Source organism: Ochotona princeps, chromosome 2 (assembly GCF_030435755.1).
Source record: "Ochotona princeps isolate mOchPri1 chromosome 2, mOchPri1.hap1, whole genome shotgun sequence".
NCBI lineage: Eukaryota > Metazoa > Chordata > Mammalia > Lagomorpha > Ochotonidae > Ochotona > Ochotona princeps.
Window position 1 is genome coordinate 40,504,519 of NC_080833.1, and position 24,430 is coordinate 40,528,948.

A 24,430-nucleotide genomic window follows, 5' to 3' on the forward strand; every position below is an offset into this window, starting at 1 on the left:
TATTTTAATAATAAGCCTTTCCCTCTGTGTATTTTCTTAACTAAAGTTAGTCCAGCCTACAACTATAATGTGATAAACTATGTTTAGATCCGAATCTGCTAAATGAGGAATGAATGAATTAATGAGATGAATTGAATGAAAGAATTTGGATCAGAATTAGCTAAATGAGGAATGAATGAATCTGTCTTATTTAGTAGCTATCCCTAAGGACAAATTCCAGAATTGGGCAGAAATATAAATCATGAGGAAAAACGTAATGCCAACAATGTAGATGTGGCAGTTCAGTCATCCCATTCATATAAGTCGCCCTCAGTACAAGCAGGTGAGTGACTGCTTGTGGTTACTTGTCCAGAATAAATGCAGTCCTGAAAAGTTGAGGATGACTGTTTGCATGACATGCACTGCATCTCAGAACCTATCTGTGCCTCTCCCCTTTTCCCTCCCTCCTCTCCATCTGGACATTGAAACCAAGTAGTCCTGCACTCAGGTGGAAAGGATTTAGTACTGCTGTAGGAATCTTCTCTCTGGCTCATCTTCTGACTCAACTCTTGTAGTGGTAACTGAGAAACACGAAAAAGCACAGAAAGCATAAAATTTCGTAAAAGAGTTAACAGGTTAAGTGGAAAGAGTATTGGGGTTTTATTTTAAAGATTTTTATTTGTTTATTTGATTCAGAGAGAGAGAGAAAGAGAGACCTTCCATCCATTAATTCACTCTCTAAATGGCCGCATGGCCAGGACTAGGCCTAGCTGAAGCCGTTTCATAAAGGCATAGATTTCATAATCAGCATTCCTGCATTTGATATAATTATACCCCTTAACAAAAGCCTTCTCAGTCTGTTTTGTTTGTGTTTGTTTTGCTCTACAAAGGAGCGCATTTCACAGAGAGATTTTCAATGTTACATGAACAATGCTGAAAACTCATGAACTTTAATATCTAAGCATATTTTTCTGAAGATCAATACTAACTGCTTTTCTTAGAGCCACTAATTTCATGAAAATTAAGCCATCCAGGGGTCAGCACGTTGATTCAACAGGATAAACATCCAACCTGTGGCACTGTATCCATATAGACAGCAGTTCATGATCCAGCTGCTCATTTCCTGTCCAGCTGTTTTTGGCCTAGAAAGCATAGTGGAGAATGGCCAGAATCCTCGATCTAAAGACTCCTGGCTCCCAGCTCAGAGAAATTCAGCTCTGGTCACTGCAGCCATTTGAGGAGTGAATCAGTTTAGGAAGACCTTCTCTGTTTCTCCTCTCCTTATAAAACCAGCCTTTCTAATAAAGGCAAATCAGAATCATGAAGAGGAGAAACAGGAAGATCTTCTGTCCACTGGTTCACTCTCCAAGTGGCTGCAATGGCAAGAATTGAGCCAATCTTATTTTAAAAGATTTATTTATTTTATTGCAAAGTCAGATATACAGAGAGGAAAATCTTCCATCCGATGATTTACTCCCCAAGCAGCTGCAACAGCTGGTGCTGCGCCGATCCAAAGTCAGGAGCCAGGAACTTCCTCCAGGTCTCCCACACGGGTACAGGATCCCAAGGCGTTGGGCCATCCTGGACTGCTTTCCCAGGCTACAAGCAGGAAGCTGGTTGGGAATTGGAGATGCCGGGAGTAGAACCATCGCCCATATGGGATCCTGGCAAGCTCAAGGCGAGGACTTCAGCCGCTAGGCCACCGTGCTGGGCCCAAGAGTTGAGCCAATCTGAAGCCAGGAGCCAGGAGCTTCTTCCAGGACTCCCACGAAGGTACAAGCTTTGGACCATCCTCTGCTGCTTTTTTAGGCCATAAGCAGAGACCTGGATGGGAAGTAGAGCAGCCAAGAAACAAACCAGCACCCGTATGGGATCCCAGTGCTTGCAATGTGAGGATTTAGCTATTCAGCAGTCATTATGCTGTACCCAAAAGTAAGTAAATCTTAAAAAACACTAAGCCGTCCAAAACTCTTCTACTTTTGGGGCCAGTATTATGATGCTTCAGATCAAGCTATTGCCTGCACTGTTGGCATCCTATATCCAGAGCAGCTGCTCCGCTTCTGATCTCGCTCTCCATTAATGCTCCTGGGCACCTGGGATAGCAGTGGAAAATAACCCGAGTGCTTGGGCCCCTGCCACCTATGTGAAAACACAGATGCAGTTTGAGGTGCCTCTCTTTGACTTGGACAATGGCCTTGCAGTCGCTTGAGGAGTGAACCAGTCCTGGAAGATTCTGTCTCTCTCTCTCTCTCTCTCTGTCTCTTTGTATAGGTGGCAGGGGAACCTCTGTATGTGTATCTCTCTTTGTTAGTTTAGCTTTCAAATAAACAAATCTTTTTTTAAATCTAATTTTTGTTAAGTGATTTTACTATCTTTTCAACATAAGTTAGTGCTCCAATAAGTTCTGTATTTTTCTCTAATTATTTCATCTACGTATGTTTTATGTCTCACCAAAGGTTGAAAGCTCTTGAGAAATAAATAATTCCATCTCACCTCTTTAAAGCCATTGTCAGGGAGCTGGATCAGAGGTGGAGCAGTTGGGACACAAACAAGTTAGAGCCAATAAGAAATGAGAGTGTCACAAACGTCAGCTTTACCCTGTTATGCTGGAATACTGAACTGCATCTCGTGTGTATGTGTGTGTTTAATGTGAAAGGCAGATTTTATAGAGGGAGAAGAAAAGACAGAGAGAAGGTCTTCTATCCACTGGATCACTCCCCAAACAACCACAATGGCCAGAGTTGAGCTGATCCAAAACCAGGAGCCAGGAGCTTCTTCCGGGTCTTCCACATGGGTACAGGAACCCAAGGCCTTGGGCCATCCTTCATGGCTTTTCCACACCATAGAAAGAGAGCTGGATCATAAGTGGAGTAGCCAAGACACAAACCAGCACCCATATGGGATCACAGGTCAAAGAATTAGCCTGATGAACCACCGTGATGGTCTCACATGTGTTGTTAAAAGCTTACCTTGTTTATTTGAACAGCAAAGTTAGAGAGAGGTTTTCCATATGCTGGTTCGCTCCCCAAATGGCCACAACAGCTGGGGCTGAACCAGGCAGAATCTAAGAACCGTGAGCTTCTTCCAGGCTTCCCACACTTGGGCCGTATTCTCCTGCTTTTCCAGGAGGTACATTAGCAAGCAGATAGATCAGAAGTGGAACAGCTGGGGCTCTAACTCACATACATACCCACTATGCCATAATACCAGCCCCATCTGATGTGTTTGGTTTTTAAGACTTTTTAAAAATTCATCTTATGTGGTTTTTTTTTAAGATTTATTTATTTTTATTACAAAGTCAGATATACAGAGAGGAAGAGAGACAGAGAGGAAGATCTTCCATCTGGTGATTCACTCCCCAAGTGAGCCGCAACAGCCGGTGCTGCGCCAATCCGCAGCCGGGAACCAGGAACCTCCTCCAGGTCTCCCACGCGGGTGCAGGGTCCCAAGGCCTTGGGCCGTCCTTGACTGCTTTCCCAGGCCACAAGCAGGGAGTTGAATGGCAAGTGGAGCTGCCGGGATCAGAACCAGCGCCCATATGGGAACCCAGGGCCTTCAAGGCGAGGACTTCAGCCGCTAGGCCACTGTGCCGGGCCCACATCTTATGTATTTTTACATGCACAATAGTCCATGCATAGCAGTCTTGAATACATAATCTATAGTCAATTTTGAGTTTATTTTTATTGTGAATCGGTTATGTATAAGTATATTACATAGCTTATCTTATTTAATCTTCAAAAAAATCACTTCACATAATAAAAGGTTGTTTGAGGTTAAAACTTGCCCAGGGCATAGTGCAGTGACAGACTAAAGTGCTGTGTTTTGGCAAAGTTTCTCCCACCCACATGTGAAACCTTGGATAAAGCTCCTGGCTTCAGCCTAATCCAGAACCAGGCCTTGCAACCATCTGGGGATTGAACCTATGGATGGAAGATCTCTCTCCATCTCTCTGCTATTCAAATAAATAACATAAAAATCTTTTAATAAATAAAACATCGATTGAGATTGGCATGGTAGCATAACAGTCTAATTCTTTTTCTGTAGTGTCGGCATCCCATATGGGTGCCAGCTGGCATGCCAACTACTTCATTTCCAATCCAGCTCGCTACTTATGGCCTGAGAAACCAACAGAGGTGGCCTAAGGCCTTGGGCCACTGAACCCACATGGGTGGCCAGGAAGAAGTTCCTGGTTCCCTGCTTTGGATAGGCTCAGCTCTGGCCGTTGAGGCATTTGGGAAATGAACCAATAGATGGAGGATTTTTCGCTGTCTCTCCCTCTCTCTTAAGTCTTTCAGGTGAAAATAAATAAACCTTCAAAAACAACAGTGCTATGGGACCTGCACTATGGCATGCTGCCTGCATTACTGGCAAACCATTGGACACAAGTTTGAGTCCCAGCTGCTCCACTTATGATCCAGCTCCCTGCTAATGTGCCTGGAAAACAGCACAAGATGACCCAAGTGCATGAGTCCCTGCAGTCACGTGGGAGACCTGGAAGAAGCTCCTGGCTCCTAGCTTCTGCTTGGTCTCACAAAGATCATTGCAGCCATTGAGGGGTGAGCCAGCATAAGATCTTTCACCCCTGTCTGTGTCATCTTACCTTTCAAATCAGATACACCTAAAAGACAAACAAGAGTGTTTATTCCACCTTAAAAATCACTCTCCATGGGCCTAGCATAGCAACCTAGTGGTTAAAATCATTGCCTTGAATGCACCAGGATCCCATATGGGCACTGGTTCTAATCCCGGCAGCTCCACTTCCCATCCAGCTCCCCGCTTATGGCCTGGGAAAGCAGTCAAGGATGGCCCAACACCTTAGACCCTGCACCCGTGTGGGAGACCTGCAGGAAGTTCCTTGCTCCTGGTTTTGGATCAGCTAAGTTCCGGCCGTTGTGGTCACTTTCTGTCGCTCCTCTCTGTATATCTGACTTTGCAATAAAAATAAATAAATCTTTTTTTTTAAAGATTTATTTTATTTTTATTGCAAAGTCAGATATACTGAGAGGAGGAGAGACAGAGAGGAAGTGGAGCTGCCGAGATTAGAATCAGCGGCCATATGGGATCAAGGCGAGGACCTTAGCCACTAGGCCACGCTGCCAAGCCCTAAATAAATCTTTTTTAAAAAATTCACTCTCCATGCTGGTAAATGCATACAGTTCCTGAAGAAATTTTCTTCCCTCTGGACCAACTACTTGTTTTCTATGTATCATGAGAAGTCATCGAACAATACAGAGGAATGAAAGAGAGGAAAATACTGAAACCAGCATCCATATGATATGCCAATGTTTATAGGAGAATGATTAGACAACTGAGCAAAGACACCGATCCCATCCTTTATGCTTTTCATCCATATTCTTCTGTTGTTACTACCTTACATACCATGTCAGAACTAAGACATTAACATTGTGGGGCCAGTACTGCAGCACAGAAGTTAAGCCCCCACCTGACATGCCAACATCCCCTATGAGCACTGTTTCAAGTCCAGGCTTGTCGCTGCCCTGCAGCGACACTAAAATGATGAAGAATCTCGAAGGCCTGGAAGAAAACAGGAACCGCCACTGCAACCGGCACACACACACCGAACGAACGAAAAGGGGCAGGCAAACCAAAAAGAGAGGGCGAACCAAAAGGGTTTATTGCCGAAAACAGGCTGCTTATATACAGTTCTCCACCAATCACTTCTCCCCGTGGGTCCATTGGGCGCTGATAGGCCAGCAATGGCGGGGGGGGGGGGTGGCATTAGCCTATCTCTGTGACTTCCTGTTTGCCTACTGGCGGGACAAATCCCGCCTCCTGGCCCTCGGCCAGGCACCATCTTATCTTGCGGCCCCTCTTATGCATGGGGTCGGCCGCTCCCCACACAGGCTGCTCTACCAAAGGCCCAGCTCCTTGCTAATGAACTTGGGAGACAGCAGATGTCCCAAGTGCTTGGTTCACTGCACTCATGTGGGAGATCCGGCAGAAGCTTCAGGTTCTTGGCTTTGGCCTAGCCCAGTGCCAGCTATTGTGGCCCTTTGGGAAATCAACCAGCAGATAGAAAATTCCTTTCTATAACTCTTTCATCAAATATTTTTTCAAAATAGTTTTAAGTAAAACAAATTAGCATTGTTACAGTGCTACTAAATTCTGAGGGGCAATCATTTTTGCACAGTGGGTTAAGCCACCACTTGTATTGCCTGTGACCCAAATCAAAGTGCTTGGTTCAAGTGCTGGCTATTCCTCTTCCAACCGAGCTTCTTGCTGATGCGTTGGCAAACAGGGAATCAGGCAAATACTTGAGGTCTTGCCACTCATGTAGAAAACTCGGATGAATTCTCTTGCTCCTAGTTTCAGTCTGCTCCAGGTCCAGTTGCTGCAGGCTTTTGGCATTTGGAGAGTGAATCAGTAGCTAGAAGTTTTTCTCGATCTCTCTCTCTCTTCCTCTGCCACACTCCCATCTCCATGTCTCTCAAATAAATAAATAAATAAATAAATAAATAAATAAAAACATTCTAATAAGTCCTTCAGGCTGAATTTTTTTGAAGATTTTAAAAATTTTTATTAGAAAGTCAGATATACAGAGAGGAGGAGAGACAAAGAGGAAGATCTCCCATCCACTGATTCACTCCCCAACTGGTCACAAAGGCTGAAGCTGAGCCAATCCAAAGCCAGGAACCAGGAGCTCCTTTTAGATTTCCCACATGGGTACAGGGTCCCAAAGCTTTGGGCTGTCCTCCACTGCTTTCCCAGGCCACAAGCAGGGAGTTGGATGGGAAGTGGAGCAGCCAGGACACAAAGTGGCACTCATGATCCAGGCATGTGTAAGGTGAGGACTTTAGCCACTAGGCTACCACCCAGGGCCTATCGGCTGAATTTCTTACATTTATGTCCTTTTCCTGTTGTAATTGAGAATACCACATTTTATTTAGATATCATGTCTCTGTAGCCTGTGACAGTTTTGCAGTCTGGATGCTTTTGAAGAGTCAAGAATTGTATAGGACACTCACAATATGGGCTTAGCTGATGTTTTCTCAGAGCTAGATTTAATGAATTCTCATGACAAATACTGCAGAAGGGTATGTCCTTCTCATTACGTCATATGAGGGCTGTGAATTAGCCACATGACATTACTGGTGGTGTTAACCTTGCTCTGTTGGTTAAGATAATCAAAGTTTCTTTGTTTTTTTTTTTTTTTTAACAATACTTCTTGAAGCCAGTATTGTGGCACAGTGCGCAAAGCTGCAACCTGCTATACCAGCATCCCATATTGGCACTGCTTCATGTCCTGACTACTTCACTTTTTTTTTTTAAAGATTTATTTATTTTTATTCGAAAGTCAGATATACAGAGAGGAGAGACAGAGAGGAAGATCTTCCGTCCGATCATTCACTCCCCAAGTGACTGCAACGGCCGGTGCTGAGCCAATCCGAAGCCAGGAGCCAGGAACCTCCTCCGGGTCTCCCACGCGGGTGCAGGGTCCCAAGGCTTTGAGCTGTCCTCGACTGCTTTCCCAGGCCACAAGCAGGGAGCTGGATGCACCCACATGGGATCCTAGCGAGTTCAATGCGAGGACTTTAGCCGCTAGGCCACTGCGCCGGGCCCAACTACTGCACTTCTGATTCAACTCTATACTAGGGAACTTGAGAAAGCGGAAGAAAATGACCCAGGTGCTAGGACTCCAACATACTTCTGGCTCCTGGTTTCGGCCTAGCACAATCCCAGCCATTGTGACTATTTAGGGAGTGAACCAGCAGATGGAAGACCTCTCTCTGTGTTCTCCCTTTCTTTACCTGTAACTCTGTCTGTAAAATTAATAAAATAAAACCTTTTATTTAAATATTTTAATTATTATTATTATTATTAATTACATTGCATTATGTGACACAGTTTTATAGGTACTGGGATTCCACCCACCCCTCCCCAAACCCTCCCCCTATGGTGGATTCCTCCACCTTGTTGCATTACCACAGTTCAAGTTCAGTTGAGATTCCCTCATTGCAAGCATATACCAAGCGTAAAGTCCAGCTTCTTATTGTCCAGATAAATTCAACGGCTTGTTGGGGAGACAGAGTATCATCCGGCAGTGTATCATCCCGATCAATTAAAAGCCCCAACATAACATCAGCAACAGTTTATAACATTATGGAATTAACTGACATAGTATTGAGTAACCAATGTTAAAAAAAAATGCAAGTTCTTAACCGCATCCTGTGACTTCTCTTTGACATTTCAATTTTACTTTATATACAACCGGGTTCTATACACCTTAAAGTGGCTATAGATTACCATTCAGCTGTCTCGTGTCTATTTTCATTATAGTATTTAGCATTTTATAGCGTTGAAGCATAATTTTGCTGAACCTGGCTTTTTTTCAGGTAGTCTAGACTGGCTTATAACTCTAACAAGACATTTTTTACTTGAAAGAGTTACAGAAAGAGAGGGACATAGAAAGATCTTCTATTCACTGGCTCAGTTGCCAAATGGCCACCATAGCCCAAGCTGAGCTGATTCAAAGCTCGGAGCTAGGAGCTTCTTCTAGGTCGCCCATGTGGATGCAGGGGCCCAAAGTCTTGGGTCATCCTCTGCTGTTTTCCCAAGCCAGCAGCAGGGAGCTCAATCAGAAGTGGAGCAACTCAGGATTGAACTGGTGCTCATATAGGATGCCAGTATCACAGGTGGTGGATTAGCCTGTCACCCCACCATGCCACCCTATACATCTTAAAAAAAAAAAACACTTCTTTCTTCTAATTCATGAGCAAAGACTCATTTTACCAGAGTTAGATTCACACTAAGTAACCAAACACTTCATCTAATGATTTAATATTTTTAAGTGTCTAGGGGCTGATCCTAGACTGTTATATAATCAAAAAGGTATAAGATTTTGGGACCCAAGGCCTGTGTACTACTTACTGACTCACAATCTCTATCAACTCCAATTCCCTCACCCAAGAAGTTAGGGATAATTATATTTACATTAGAGTTGTAAAACTGCAATATTGTATATATATTTATAACCATCAACACTATACAAATATTATAGCTATTATGCCCAGAAAGCTTTCTTACTGGGCTTTCTTTTTTCCTTCCTTATTTTATAAAAAGACTTTCATAAGTGGTGTGAGGACCCACACGAAAATAACTCCTGAACCTCAGAAATAAAATGCCAAAGGATCCCCAAAGGAGACATTCTATGACTTTATAAACACAACAAAGAAGACTTTGAGAGTAGATTAAAAAATCGTATATGCCACATATACATTTCCAAAAATTATCAGAAACTGTATTTTTAAATAATGTATCTGTATTGTGAACTACAGAAGAAAAAGGTATTGATGACTACTGGGATTTAATATGCAGCTATAAAAGCTGTATTTCAACATTATAGAGATATTATTCTGTTAAAAGAGAAACAACTACTTTCAATATCAGTGCTTAACTTTTTAAAAAATATTTATTTATTTTTATTACAAAGTCAGATATACAGAGAGGGGGAGAAACAGAGAGGAAGATCTTCTGCCCGATGATTCACTCCCCAAGTGACTGCATTAAAACCAGCACCCATATGGGATCCCGGAGCGTTCAAGGTGAGGACTTCAGCCGCTAGGCCACACCACTGGGCCCCTATGAGAGCTTAACTTTGAGTCATTCTATACATCACGTTAGAATACAAGCTTGGGCCCGGCATGGTGGCCTAGTGGCTAAAGTCTTTGCCTTGCACATGCCAGGAACTCATATGGGCGCTGGTTCTAATCCTGGCGGCCCCACTTCCCATCCAGCTCCCTGCTTGTGGCCTGAGAAAGCAGTGGAGGAATGTCCAAAGCCTTGGGGTACTGCACTCACATGGGAGAGCCAGAAGAGCTCCTGGTTCCTGGCTTCGGATTGGCTCAGCTCTGGTCTTTGCAGTCACTTGGAGAGTGAAATCATAAAAAATACAAGTTTACTGAAGGAAGTGATAGCCTTAACTCTATGTCAGTGAATCAGCATTCCTCAGTAAATATTAGATTTTCCCTGAAGATACTTGTATTGTTTTTACTTACTCTGAATTAGATTGTAACCCCTGTGTTGCTGATTCTGGTCTACACAATAGTGAAACTAAGCACGTACAATTATTTCCTTGGTTATTTAGCACAATAATTATTATTTTAAAAAAAGATTTATTTTATTTTTATTGGAAAGTCAGATATACAGAGAGGAGGAGAGACAATGAGAAAGTGGTCGCAACGGCTGACGCTATGCCAATCCAAAGCCAGGATCCAGGAACTTCTTCCAGGTCTCCCATGCGGGTGCAGAGTCCCAAGGCTTTGGGCAGTCCTCTACTGCCTTCCCAGGCCACAAGCAGGGAGCTGGATGGGAAGTGGAGCTACCGGGATTAGAACCAGTGCCCATATGGGATCCTGGCGTGTTCAAGGCGAGGACTTTAGCCGCTAGGCCACACTGCCGGGCCCTAGCACAATAATTAATTAATGTAACTTATACCATTTGTATATCCATTCTTTACATAGCAAATGCAGTTTAAGATTCTTCATTTTTCCAAGCAAGAAAACAAAACAACTGCTAGGTAGTCTCACAAACTGGACTGCCGCCAGTTAACTTTAGAAGTTAACAGGGTTACTGTACCATCAGACCTTCCAACTCTACTGAAAGATTACAGAGTTCCTAAAAAAAAACTAAAATAAATTATTATTTATTACTGGTATAAGTGAAATCCTGAATGTTCTACTTGATGTGTCTAAATTTAGGTAGGTAAAAAATGAGTTCACTTCCTATACTGCACTGTAGTTCCCACTTGTTTCACTAGTTACCTGGGGAAATGCTCTTGGTTTAGCTAGTGAACACTGCTAGAGTGTTCCCAGCTTCGACTCTCCCACTACCCACCAGCCAGTGTGCTGTCAGATGACTAGTCAGGTGTTTCTGGTATATTTTGTTGTTAATACTCCCAGTGCCCTTCAAGGATCTGGGCACAGAAGTTGCTTGAAGATATGCTAGCCAGGTGGTGGTATTAATCAGACCAGTTGCCTTTTTTTTTTTTTTTTTTTTTTTTTGCTTGGTTTCATTTTGACTCCTGAGTACATCATGCAACGGTGTTGGTAATTTTTAAAAGCGTAAAAATACAGAAAGCAGTAGTTAATTAACCTCACCTAGCCAAACAGGAAGTTAACAGCACAGCGAATTGGTGTTGATGATCAAAGTAAACAACTTAGGGAAGAGAATATTCCCCTCCATTTAGACACTCTACCCTCCCTGCTGCCAAACCGAAGGCTGCATCTAAGGAGTGAGAATGGACTTCGGGCAACAAAGAAATGTCTTTGTTAGAAAACACTTCCCAAGAGTTACTTTAGAAATTCTACTCCAAATTCTATTGTTTTTCCTCCCTTTCCTCTAAAAATAGGAATATTTCATAGTTCAAAATCTGAAGCCCTATTTAAGGTTTCAGAGTTCATGATGGTTTCCTTCTTACCCATACCATGTCTTAAATGTTGGAAAAAAAAAAAACTCAGTCTAAAAGACTAGTTGCTTTTTCTGGGTACAGTTCTTACAGTCGCTCCGGCAGGTGCGAGACCGAGGCCGGGGAGCTGAGCCGAGAAGGCCGAGCGCACGGCGCGCGCCCCAGAGACGGCGGCGCTAACGCCGGCCTAGCAGCGAGCCTGGCGAGCCTGACAGGCGGAGCGCCGCGGCGGGTCGACCGGCCCGCCAGGGCTGCAGAGACTCCACCGGCGCCAGCTCCCTTTCCGCGCTCCAGCATCCAGCGCCGCCGAGCCTCTGAGGCCGCGAGGCTCTCCTCAGCAGTTACACCACCGTGGGCCGCGGCGGCCGCCGCCCCTGTGCGACTCCCGGGCAAACTCGCCGACTCCAGCCCGAAGGAGGGCAGGCCGATTCGGCGGGGCCGAACGCCGCTGCAGCTGCCGAGGTTGGCGGCCCTCAGGCAGGCGCGAGAGACCGAGCGGAGGAGGCCGGGAGCGAGGAAGCGGGAGGAAGGGCGCGGGCCGGGCCGGCCGCGGCGCGCAGGCCGCCGAGCGAAAGCGCCACCGGGGCGGGGAGGCGGGGCGAAGGCGGGGCCCGGCCTTCCCGCTCCCGCGGCGCTGCGACTCGGCCGAGCCTCCTTAAAACTCTGCCGTTAAAATGGGGGCGGGTTTTTCAACTCAAAAAGCGCTCAATTTTTTTCTTTTCAAAAAAAGCTGATGAGGTCGGTAAAAAGAGAGCAGAAACCGGCACCGTCTCTTCAGAGGCAACAGAGGCGGCAATTGTTTGGGCGAAGAGAGCAGCTCAACAGAGTAAAAAAAAGGCAAAGAACAGACAGACGGGGGGACTACGCGCAAGTGCCTGTGAAGGGTTTAGGGTGGAGGCGCCGGCGATTTTAGGGGACACCGGCTACAAAAGAAACTGTCACTGGGAGCGCTGCGACGAGGATTCCCTGCTACCCAGCTCCGCTCCGGGACCCAGCTGGCTGGCGCGGCTGCCTGCACACACGGGCTAGGGGCACCGGCCGGGGGACGGCGACAAGTTGGCCCAAGTGGCACGGGGCGCAGAGGCTGAGAGGGCAGCGGGACTGGCTGCGCCCTGGATGTGTGGCGACTCCCCGCACTCCGAACTTGGCCTTCGCTTCTCAAGACCCTCGCCCTCTCCAGAGGGCACCCTCAGCGCCCCTCCTCTCACACCCTCCCTCCCACCCCAAAGAAAACTGGGAAAGAAAGGAAAGGACGACGGTGGCCGCCGCTCCTAGAGTGCCTGCCCTGGAGAGCCTGAAGCAGCTCGGTCGGAGGCGGGAAGTTCCCGGCCGGCTGCCCTGTGCCGCCGCGATGCTGCCGTGAGCTGTCTCGGCGGCCGGAGCCCCCTAGGCGCCTCCCGCGAACTCTCTCCTCCCTCTGCAGGCTGCCAGCGGTCCCGGGACCCGGTGGAGGGCCGGCATGACGGGCTGGCCAGGGACCTGCCGTGCGCTCGGCACCCTCCGGAGACGCGCGCCGAGCCCGGCTCCCACGGCCTCGGAGGCTCGGCGGGGCTGTGGCAGTCCGGCGGGCGGGCTTTGGAGCCTTCCAACGCAGCGTTAACCTCGCCGCACGGCCGGGATCGCAGCTCCAGGCTGCTCTGGAGAAGCTGAGAACCCTAAGGAGTGCTCTTAACTCAAGGGCTACGGAACTGCTACTCCCGACCGCCTTGGGCGATCATCCGAACTCTCCGGAGCACGTCAGCATCCAGTACCGCGGCGCTCTCCCCGCAGCACAGGACTGAGGACTGCCCCTTTGGCGAGACGGATGGAAACCGAGCTCCTCCGAGGACCTGCCCCTCCAGTCCTGGTTCGCGCTGCTCCAGTCACCACCGTGAACAAGGGTGGGTTAAACGCTTTGTATTCCCCACCCCCCCTCCCTAGCCCCCGCCTATGTCCTTTCTTCCGTGGTATTTTCTGTCTTGATCTCCGTCCCTTAAGTCTCCACACACATTCCCCCTAGGGAGCTGCAGCGTAGGTACGTGACAGCTCTGCCTGCTTTTTACGTCGCGAGCAATTAACCAGGAATGTGTGTGTGTGTGTGTGTGTGTGTGTGTGTGTGTGTGTGTGTGTGTGTGTGTGTCTGGTCAGTCACTAGTAGTTTTCTTCCTAGGGGTTAAGCTATAAAAGCAAGGCTAGGAGCCCCTCTCCAATGGCTCAGTTTTGCTGAATAATCACGTGTGAATCGAGGGGCGGGCTTTTGGCAGGCAGATCTTACTAGTATTTACTACCAAGCTCTACTCCAGATTAACCATCCCAGTCCTTCTGTCAGTCTTCGATGCCATCATGCAGCCTGGTTAGGAGCAAAGGAAAAGGAAAAAAAGAAAAACAACTAATTCGCCTTTTCCCCGACCGTCAGGACCCTAAAGAATGGCCGAGCCTTGGGGGAACGAGCTGGCGTCCGCAGCTGCCAGGGGGGACCTAGAGCAACTAACTAGTTTGTTGCAAAATAATGTAAACGTCAATGCACGAAATGGATTCGGAAGGACCGCGCTGCAGGTTGGTATCCAGAGTTCGGGGTGGGAACAGGTTAATAATGTTGCCTACGTGACCTGGGATTCTAGAATGACAGCGTTTAAGCCTTCGGGGGTACAGAATTTCACTGTTTTTAAACCTAGGTGGTTGCCATATTTTGTATCTTTAAGTGGGTCCAACTCTCCCAAATGACGTACTTTGAACAAACTCGTTAAATGCAATCACAACCTCAATATCAAGTGGATTCCAGGTTTGGTCTTAATTTTTGGAATGTTTTTGTGATGGTGGGGATTTTTAAGTAGTCACAGCAGCGCCGAGGTTTATTGGTTTGGTTTTTTTTTTTTTTTTTAGACAGTTCTGTAAATACGTAGTGATCACTATTTGAAATAAATATACTGGTATTAGTGGTTTCACGTAGTTGGCCCCCAGATAATTGACTTTAATGCTGATTTACTCGAATACTAATAAGGGTGTTCCCCCTTCAAAATGCTTCACATTTTGACAAAGGATTTTTCCTGCTTTGGAATGGGTGGCCTGGGCACTCCCCTCCTCCTCGGACGTGGTGCATTTTGCAGTTAATGTAATACCATCCATCCATCCAGGAGTGAAGAGGAATGAAAAGCTAAAAAATTCTAATCAGAGCTCAGCTGTGGTGTTTTCGTCTCTGTGGTCTTGCCGTGGTGTGCCCTGATTTTCAAAAATTAAATTTACATGTCCAGCTGCCAAATGTTGTACCTGATTAATTTTTTGCTCCCCTAAACGTTGTCATGTAACTTAGTTGAAAGACTTAGAAACTGAAAAGTGGTAAATTAATCTCAAATAGTTGCTTTTATCCGAGTTCTGAGGACATTTTTATGAACTATTCTTATTTGGAAATGCAACACTTTGAAGCTGGACTTTGTTTCAATCATAAGAATTAGAAAGTTAAGTGGCAGAGTTACACTGTTAACAGCCGAAATTCATACAGTCTGTACATTTTAAACCAGTTTATGCTGGACTTTCAAAAATTTCAATATTAAAAAAAGCTTATGCATAGATAGCTAAGTTATTCGTCTTGTAATTTCAGGTAGATTAAGTAGGGAAAGAAAAAAAATTGTTCCCTTTCCACCTAATAGTTCTGAACAGATTTGGTGGCGATAGCAATGCCACAAATTTAATATATTGAAAACTCAAGAGATAATGTAAATCTCACAAAGAAAGAGCCATTTAACCCTTGTCCAGAATAACATTTTACAGGACTTTTGATGAACTGGAAGACTGGGAAATCAACACTATTTGCTTTTTAAGTTTTGACACGCATTTTCAATACAACTCTGCAATCATATTTATAGAAAACACACTTATTAAGATACTAACACCCAGTTATTACGGCTTAGTCTTATTACATATAATGAAACACAAACACACACAAACAGGAGGCTCAAGACTTATTTTCAGTAATCCTGACTCTGAACTTGTATCATAATTCAAGAAAGAACTTTCTTCAGAATCATATCCAATATTACTATTATTTTCTGTGAAAGATGGCACTTTGCCTCTATAATTTTGTTGCTTGAACTTAATTGCAAAAGCCTTTCCCCCTTATCAAAGGCCTTAATCGTATGTTTGCTTTACAAAGATCGAAGGTGTGTCTATTTTTTTTCCATTTTAGGCCTTTAAATGTAACTAGATCTTTAAATACAGTTGTGGCAAAAATAATATTAATTTTTAAGAACCAAAGACTATTTAACTGAAGTTTCTAAAAAATAAATTATGTGTCATTTTTACCACTCTTCCAAAGGACTAAAAGTCAATAGTACCACTCTTCCAAAGGACTAAAAGTCAATAGTTTTATCAACAAAGAAGCTTAGTATCTTTGCCATTTCTGTAGTTTGAATTTATAAAAGATGCATTTGAAATATATTTTATTGCTTAATTTGTGGTTGTTTTTAAACATACATTTTAAAGAGATAGGTCAATTTTTTATGTATTTTCCAGTGAATTAGCTTTTAGTTTCATAAGCCCTTGAATGTCTTACTGTTCATTGCATTTATTACAAATTTAGATTATTATGAATATATCTAAGTATAAATGAAATCAGTTAAAATGCTGATAATTTCTGGCATATTAATGAGAGTAATATTTTTCTCAACTAAATTATATGTGTTTAACACTTGCCTGCTGCTCTGCAAGATACTTTAAAATTATGAGAGACTAATGAAACCTACTACTAGAGTGAAATACACTCAAACAACAACAGATAAGTCTTTGTGGTGTGAATTATTTGTGTGTTGATAGCAAATGTAAAATGTTGGCACTAAATCACCAGCCCTTCCTAAATGCTTATAATAACTACAGAAGGAAGTAAGACAGGACCACTAGCTTTTCCTAAATAAGCTCAGATCAGCAGACAAAGTTGTCTGTGTCTCAAAACGTATATTAAACATCTTATTTTTTTCTTCAGTTGCTCACTTGAAAATCAGGAGGCTGGTCAGAACTCAGGAAAAACAATAAATAACATAAAAAATGACTGCTTCATTCCTTTCAAGAACAGTTTGCCATAAAATCAGCTCCTATCTAATGCAAAGTGTATCATGAAATTAGTTTTAGATAAATTTATTTAATAAGCAATACGGAGCAATGTACCTTATTAGCACCTTGAGAATCAGTAACATTTTGTAACTTAAAATGGAGGATCCTAAGTACTGTAAACACTCAGTAGTCAATGTTAAATAATTAATGAGGAATAATACTTTCTAAAAACTTGGAAACTTGTGACTGTATATGGCAAAAGAAATCATGACATTCATTTAAGAAAATAGCAAATCTGAATTTTTAATAGATCAGTTTTATCTTGGATAGTAGAATCTGATGAATTGAAACCCTCACTTTGAGGTATAAGGGAACTCACCATTCTTTTTTTCAATTTCTATTTAGAAAATAAAGTTTATCTGCATTTTATTTTATAATTAATTTCATTAATATTCCAGGAACACTTATTGAGCAAGGACAAGCAAACAAAAGGAAAACCCTTACTCAAATCCTAAAGCCTCCCTTCTTTTAATTCATGAAACCATTCAAGTCTTCATGGGGGATAGAAAACTGAGTTGTTAGTGAATTGTATACATATTGCAAAAATTCTGTTTTAATTATCAATTGATTTTAACTTTGGTTCCTTTTAAGATAGTACATCATAGAAGCTCAATTTTTAAAACCTTTCTTCTCTTTTGGTCTACTAGTGCTTTCCTGAATATACACCTTCAAACTCTATCCTGTGGGTCTTCCCAGGGAACTTCATCAAAATAGTTACATAAATAGAAGAACAGCTAAGTGTTTTAGACTAGTCCTGTAGCTACAGCACCTGGAGGAGTCTACATTTTCACTTCTTTTCTAGGTTATGAAACTTGGAAATCCCGAGATTGCCAGGAGACTACTACTTAGAGGGGCCAATCCAGATTTGAAAGACCAAACTGGTTTCGCTGTCATTCATGATGCGGCCCGAGAAGGTTTCCTGGACACTTTACAGACTTTGCTGGAGTTTCAAGCTGATGTTAACATCGAGGATAATGAAGGGAACTTGCCATTGCACTTGGCTGCCAAAGAAGGTCACTTTCCAGTGGTGGAGTTCCTGGTGAAGCACACGGCCAGCAACGTGGGGCATCGGAACCATGAGGGGGATACTGCCTGCGACTTAGCCAGGCTTTATGGCAAGAACGAGGTCGTTAGCTTGCTGGAGGCAAATGGGGTGGGGGACCCGAAAATGTGCAGTGAATAAGGGGAGGGCTTTCAGAGGTTGCCTCTACTTTGTCAGTTAATTTGGCTGACCATGCTGTTTTAATACCGTTTATTAAAATACGGTTTTGTCACATTATACGCAGCTAGTTAAATAGTAAGAAACTGCCTAAGTGGTAATCTTTAAGCAACACCCTTTTCACCTGCAAAATCCTGAGATCTAACATGTAATTGCAAATAGCCTTGGCTTTCTTCTGAATATTTTATCTTTCTTTTGCTTTCCCCCCCTTGCTCTACTCTTTGCCAATCTCAATACCCAACTTGGAGACTTTGTTTTTAAAATGGCTTGTTCTGATGCTTCTTTTATCTAATTAAAACACTTTTTCAGAACAGGATAATGTTTTACTGTGATTTTCACTCCTCTGTACCCACGCATAACTCACCATTTGCAAAGGCACACTATACTGAAAGATGATATTTTAAGTCCTGACATTAGAAAAAGTAGGCCAATTGGAAAATTAGATACATACTCTTTATCAGTTACGCTTTTCTCCCTTTCTTCAACTTTTTCTCCCTTTCTCCAAAGATTTTATTTGGTGTTATAAAGGAAAATGCCACCTTGAAAGTTCTCATTGGTTGACTTTTTAAATCACAAAATTAGACAATTGGTTAAATAATACATTCCCTCCCCCAACCCCAGTTGTACCAGCTATAAATGTACTTAGTGTAACCTTGGGCTTTTTTTTCCCTCCCTGAATTTCAAAAATGTAAAATTGCAAAATGTTTCAAAATAAAGTAAAATATAAATACTGATTTTTAGAGGATAAATACTCAGCAATAAAAAGGTATAAATTATATCTAACGTTCATTACTGTTTTAGGGTCTACAGAAAAATACATTTGGAAACTTAAATAAGTCACTCCTCTGTATACTTGATTTCCAGGAAACTTTTTGGTAAAAATCTGTTTAGGTAAAAATTAAAAATGATGAAAGAAATACAAACATCAAATTCCTAAAGCATTTTTCAATATCTACTTTTTACACTGTCATTTTAATTAAAGATTTTCATCAAAGAATGTCAATGCAGTTACCATTTATAAATACTTTATTCATCATCTCCCACATGAACAAAGATGTTTTATGTGAAAGTTCCCTCCCTCTGCTTCATAAGCTCCCTGCCCTCATTCTAAAAAGAACAAAATACTTCAAGGTTTATTGAAGGACATGGTTCTGTTGCTTGACCTAACTAGGACTGGAATGGTGACAGGCAAGTGCTTTTCAATAATTTATTTTCCATGTAGTGCAAAAGAATATGAGAAAAAAGTTTAATCTTTTTCACTCTGCACTAAGATCACATTCCTTAGGTTTCACTGCAAGACGACTTTGACTTCTGCCCCCTTTAACCACATTACTGAATAATTGTATGTTTGATGACAGCATGAAATTAAACACAATTTAAAAGCAAAAAGTAAAAACATGATTTTAAAGAAAAGGTGTTATATTCTGGACTTAAAATAGGTTTTATGTACAAAATATATCTTTAATAAGTGAATATTTTTCTAAACACTATTACTGGAAGTAGTAACAAATTCTTCCAGTGTAAAGATGAAAGTTTCTGAATTTAAAATCCAGTTTATCGTGGACTTTACAGCCTCTATGTATCTCAGCATTTACTTCACTCCACCAAGTGAAATCTCCTTTTAGAGATTTCAAGTCTAAAGTCACAGCAAAAGAAGTTTTTCTATAGCTTTGTGTCGGGTGGTCAAGGCACAGCAGAGGCAGAGGAAGCCCGGTCTCCATTAGCCTCAAATCTGCTGGATATTTAAACGCTGCTACATTGATTGCTCTGGCTCTTCGCAGGAAGTAGCTTTGTTAATCTAAGTATTTCAGAAATGAGTTATGTGGTCCCCTCTAGGAAATGCGAAAAGCCATTATTCAATCTCAAAAACCTCGACAATAGCCAGTTCTACCCCGGAACGTGCTGAGAGGTACAGGATAGAGACAAGATGCCGTTAAGCTGAACTGCGGGGCTAAGCTGCACTTTGCGGGAAGTGGGCAGGGGTCTTCATTTATTCAGGTGCCAGGCACAAGCCAAATGGGGAGGGTGCAGATGCTAATTAATACAGTGCTGAGAACCCCCAGGGAAGGATGGAAGACACTACACGGAGGTGCGCTCTCCAGTTCAGTGCTTCCTCCGCATCCTCACGCGCATCCTCAAGCGCACACCAGGGAAACAGGCTCAATCCTGCCCAGCAGAACCAAAGCCAGGCTTACCCCTCGGGCGGGGCGGGGATGGGAGCCATTCACAGGTCCTCCAGCTACTTTCTGGTCCCTGCACCACTACTCAAAGCGTCTTTTATCCCAATGCTGATTTTCTGATAAACATCCTGCATCAAGCCTTGGGTGTGATGAACTGCCATACCTGCATCACGCTGGGTGACTTTACTAAAGTGCTAAGTGCTTCGTCCTGGGAAAGCAATTCACTTGATAATATGATACAGGTCCTCTGTCGTACTCAGCTAGTGAACACGGTGGGGTCCGCGGACCCTGGCAGATTTCTACATCCCGGTTCCCTGCAAGGTACTAGTTCAGTTTTTGCCGGGCATTAGGAGTTAGCGAAGCACAATCCGCCGGCAAGTCCCCGTGCCGGAGCGAGATAGGGTCGTCCTGGGAGCATTCCCGAAGGCCCTGAACAACCTACCTCAGAAGGCTGCAGGGGGTTGGGGAGAGGGGAGTCCCTGTCAGGGTCTTGGGGGTGGGGGGAGGGAGGCTGTTTTGCATTCACCCGGCAGTTTCATGAACGCAGATAACACTCAGAGGTCCAGTAGTTCAAGATCGGGGACAAAGCTTTTGCCAGTGTCCAACCCTGGCCCGGGGGGCTCGGGGGGCTGCGAAGACATCATTTGTGTCCCTTTGAAATCTTTCTCCAGACTCCCACTCCAGACCCCGGCGCCCGAGTGAAGAAGCTGGAAGCCCAGAGCTCCCTCAGGGCGCGCAGAGAAGCCCGGGGGTGGGGGTGGGGGACCTTCAAAACCGTTAGCTCGCATTTTTTTTTCCTCCCTCGCTAAGGTTTCTTTTCTTTTCTCTTCCTGTCCAAATATTTCAAATTTCCGCGCCTTAAATAACAGTCTCTCTCTTGTTTTATTTAGCTAGTTTCTCAGGCAGGTTTGGCCGCCCGCTCGTGTCTGCACCCCAACCCTTACCCTCTGTGGGCCGGGGGCGCCTCGAGCGCCTCGGTACTGCGTGCAGCCCCCGAACGCTGCCCCCCGACCCAGCTAGCACGTCCCAGAGCGCGCCTGGAGCAGCCACGGCCCCCTCCTGCTCGTGACCTTGCCTGACCCTGCTGTCCCGGCACCCAGCGCCAACTAAGGCCGCCCCCAGCCCAGACGCCTGCCCGCCTGACCGTCTGCCCGCCGCCCAGTTCAACTACCCTTCCCCGGACTTTTGGAGCGTCTTTGGGGTTTGGATCCCGGTGGACCTTTGGAACTGAAGAAGGGCTGCGGAGATTAGGAAAGCTGCAGAGGAGGCCGGTGCCCGGAGCCTACCCCAGCCCCCACTCCGCGGGTAACCTTGGAGGCGCCCTCGAAGTGAGTGTGTGAGCTCCCGCGCCAGCCGGCCGGGGCGAGCTGGCGCTCAGCGCAGCGGGCTGGAGGCGGGTGCTGGGGGCGGGGAGGAGGAGCGGGCCCGGCGCCTCCCGGCCGCCGCCGCAGCGCCCGGGGAGCTGCGGGTTACCAGGACGGCCAGGCATCCCCCCCCCCCCCACACTCTGGGTCTCGGCCCTCGGGTGGCGGTCCCCGAGGAGGCGGCAGCCATCCCAGCGGGTGGTTCCGGCGACCAGCGCCCCGAGAACTGGGGCGCGGGGGGTGGGAAGAAGCGAGCGGGCCGGTGAGTGCCCTGCGCTTTGCGGAGGTGAGCTGGCGGCTGCAACGACTAGGTCCCCAGCGCCGGTACCAGCACTCCTCCTCTCTCCCCCCGCCGTGACAGCTGAGGACAGACGGCTCGGAGCCTCGCGTCCCCACGGCGAGGAGGCGAATGCCTCTCCGGCCTCTCGGCCCCTCAGAACTTCTGGTGGAGCTGCCCTGTGCTTTAGCTTACTCCCCCACCCCACCCCGCCGGTTCTCCCGCGGCTCCCCTCCGCCTCCCCTTCTGGGGCGGCTTGACATTTAGGACTGAACGGACACGTTCATTCGGGAAGACCCTCGGAGGAACCTGGGGAACTTCGGGAGGAACTTTCACGCGCTGGCTTACGCGAAATTCCTAGAGCGGGGGCGGGGGGGTGTCTTGTGTTGCCATCTGGAACGCTTTTGAAAATCCAGGGTGGATTTTTCACTGAAGCTACCTCACGGGAATAAAAACTCCCTAGATGTGGATACAGATTCGTTATGTTAGGTGAAATGCTTTGCCATCTGCTGTAGGCGCACCGTGCGAGTTTCAGGTGTTTAGGATGTGGGTTTGAAATTTTCTGCGCAGTCTTTAATCTTCAGAGACTTTCAATAACAGCGTGGTGACCCACGGCAAGCGAGCCCAGGTTATCCTCAACGCCACAGCACCTGCGAAAACACAAGTGGAGCTCACATATTTTATTTGCTAAGCTTTAAAATGGCTCCTGAAAGTCCAGAGGTTCCAGCAGGCCCAGGGAGGAGGGCTAGCGACTGCAGGAGTTTGTACACTTTTCTAAAGTTATTATTTTTATTTTGGATATTATTACACTAAAATTCTTCCACATAACTCCTCTCTCTCCTCCGGCCCCCATCCTCATGGGTCCAAGAAGAATTTTAGAGTAGGCCTATCCAACAATTCTCTATACAGCCCTTTTTCTGTCCCTTCCCATCTTCCCCCTCCCCCCCCAAAAGAATACAAAACAGCCGGCCAAAAACATCGGCTGTTTCGGGGAGGAAGTAAAAAACCATCAGTTCTTATCCAGCTGCACATCATTTATTTTGAAAACCTAAGGAGAACTGCAAACACCCCATGCTATGAAAGAAAAACTTACTAGGACCCCCAATGCATTTAATTGGCATAAATAATACTGTCTTAAAATAATAAGGCTGTCTTTTAACATGAAAATGATGGGGCCATTTCTGGAACTGATAAGTGCAAACCTCAAAATTCTTGCTGGAAATTTTTGGAGGTAGACTTCTGCCCTTTTTTATATTACACCAGTACAGTATTTTGGGAAAAGTTGATATTTTATCTCAACCGTATAAAGTAGTGTCATGCTGAGCACTTTCATTTAAGGTATCTGCCTTAGATTTTCAGATTAATAACCAAATTCTTGATCACAACTGCTTTAAAATACAGCCCATTCTTCTGTTCTTCCTCAATGTGCAGTTTACACAGCTTGCTGGGAAAAAAATATGTTCTGAGGTTAAAACATACACTTTGGAAACATAATCTTTTTTAAAAAAAAACCCTTATTGGCCTTTAGGAATAAATATTCTATAATTTGTGGACAATTTGGCATACAGAAAATGCAATACTATCTACTTTTCTTATATTTTGGAACTGTTGCACATTATGGGCCCAGACCATTATTGTTTCATAGTTATCCATATATTTATTAAAAACTGCTCTGCGATGCAAAAACATTCTGATGCCCATTAGGCTAATTCTAGCACTCCAGACCAAGCTTACACAGACCATTTAAAAATGAATTTTTTTTTGGTCAAAATCTGGAACACATGTGAATAAACATTGACATTTTAGGGGCCTGAATAATTAATATAAAGAATTAGTAATGCTATAGTATGGTGATGATTGAAGATAAAAGGGAAACACTCATATATTGGCAGAATAAATGGGGTGAGACAATCCAATTAAGCAGCATTTGATGATGAGTAGCAGTCTCTATACACTATCCCTCATTTTGAATTACTAGGATTTAAATAGGCAGTAGTGTGTGTTATTTGTGCTTTGTAACTGTGAAAATATTATGTACTAATCATCACACGATATAAAGGTAATTTATCATTGTGAAGTCCTTTTTCAGTGTTGGTGAAAGCACTTTTAAAAGCAATTGCTTTTAATATTTCACCTTATACTCTCCTACAGTCTGGGTGACCCCATCTTTTAACTTTTATTTTTCTTCCTGCCCCTTTATTTTATGTAATGAACACACATAGCATGGAGATACAAATTTCCAAGTCTCTTTCATTTTTGCTTTCTTAGCCATCTATTTCTCTATTCATAACATTGCTTGAACTTTTGAAATCATTTGGTGTGCTAAAAGTGTGGCTACTATCTACATTAATTATAGGCCTACAAGTGAAAAAGCATCCAGTCTATATTTTATTTAAAATTGAGTTAAGTGAAAGAGAAATGTAGACATTATAGCAATTGTGTATTTATGTTTGAAATACAAATTAGTTGAAATGCTAAAAAGTATTTAGTAATTTGACAAATGCTGTAATTTCTACCACAGAATCAAGACCTAGAAAACTCTCAGATTTAGTTTTTGATCTTTAAATAATAACTTAATGTATTTAAATTTCCCATTTTCAGATAAGGCTGATTGTTTTAACCAATAAAAAATTAAATTGTTAATATATTAAGAAATGAAGAGAGGACTATGATATTAAACCCAAAGCATTTTAAAATTATTCCTACCGGTAAATTGTGTATTTTAATTATGGTTTTATTTTATGTTTATACTTTACACTTAGCACATGGACCAAGGTTTTCTATGTTTTTACATAAAAGCTGGTATTATGCTGGTAATCAAAACAATTAAAATATGCTGATTGGGCCCTATGTATTTGGCCCACACTTTCATAAATGTGTGTGTGTTTTCACATATTTCTTACT

At 44.1% G+C, this 24,430-nt stretch overlaps 1 protein-coding gene across 3 annotated transcripts; it reads left to right on the forward strand.

The window, feature by feature from the left end:
- The first annotated feature begins 12,617 nt into the window (after window positions 1–12,617).
- CDKN2C (cyclin dependent kinase inhibitor 2C) lies at window positions 12,618–18,684 on the forward strand. Of its 3 annotated transcripts, none has more exons than XM_058681452.1 (3): window positions 12,618–13,284; window positions 13,800–13,939; window positions 17,289–18,684. In XM_058681452.1, exons 2-3 carry the CDS (start codon window positions 13,811–13,813, stop codon window positions 17,667–17,669), a joined length of 510 nt encoding a protein of 169 aa, XP_058537435.1. In that variant the 5' UTR covers window positions 12,618–13,284; window positions 13,800–13,810; the 3' UTR covers window positions 17,670–18,684. The 3 variants fall into 3 exon arrangements, with proteins under 3 accessions (XP_058537435.1, XP_058537443.1, XP_004588720.1); XM_058681460.1 differs by lacking the exon at window positions 12,618–13,284 and adding an exon at window positions 13,349–13,418; XM_004588663.3 differs by lacking the exon at window positions 12,618–13,284 and having other exon boundaries at window positions 13,598–13,939; window positions 17,289–18,682.
- Window positions 18,685–24,430: the final 5,746 nt, after the last annotated feature.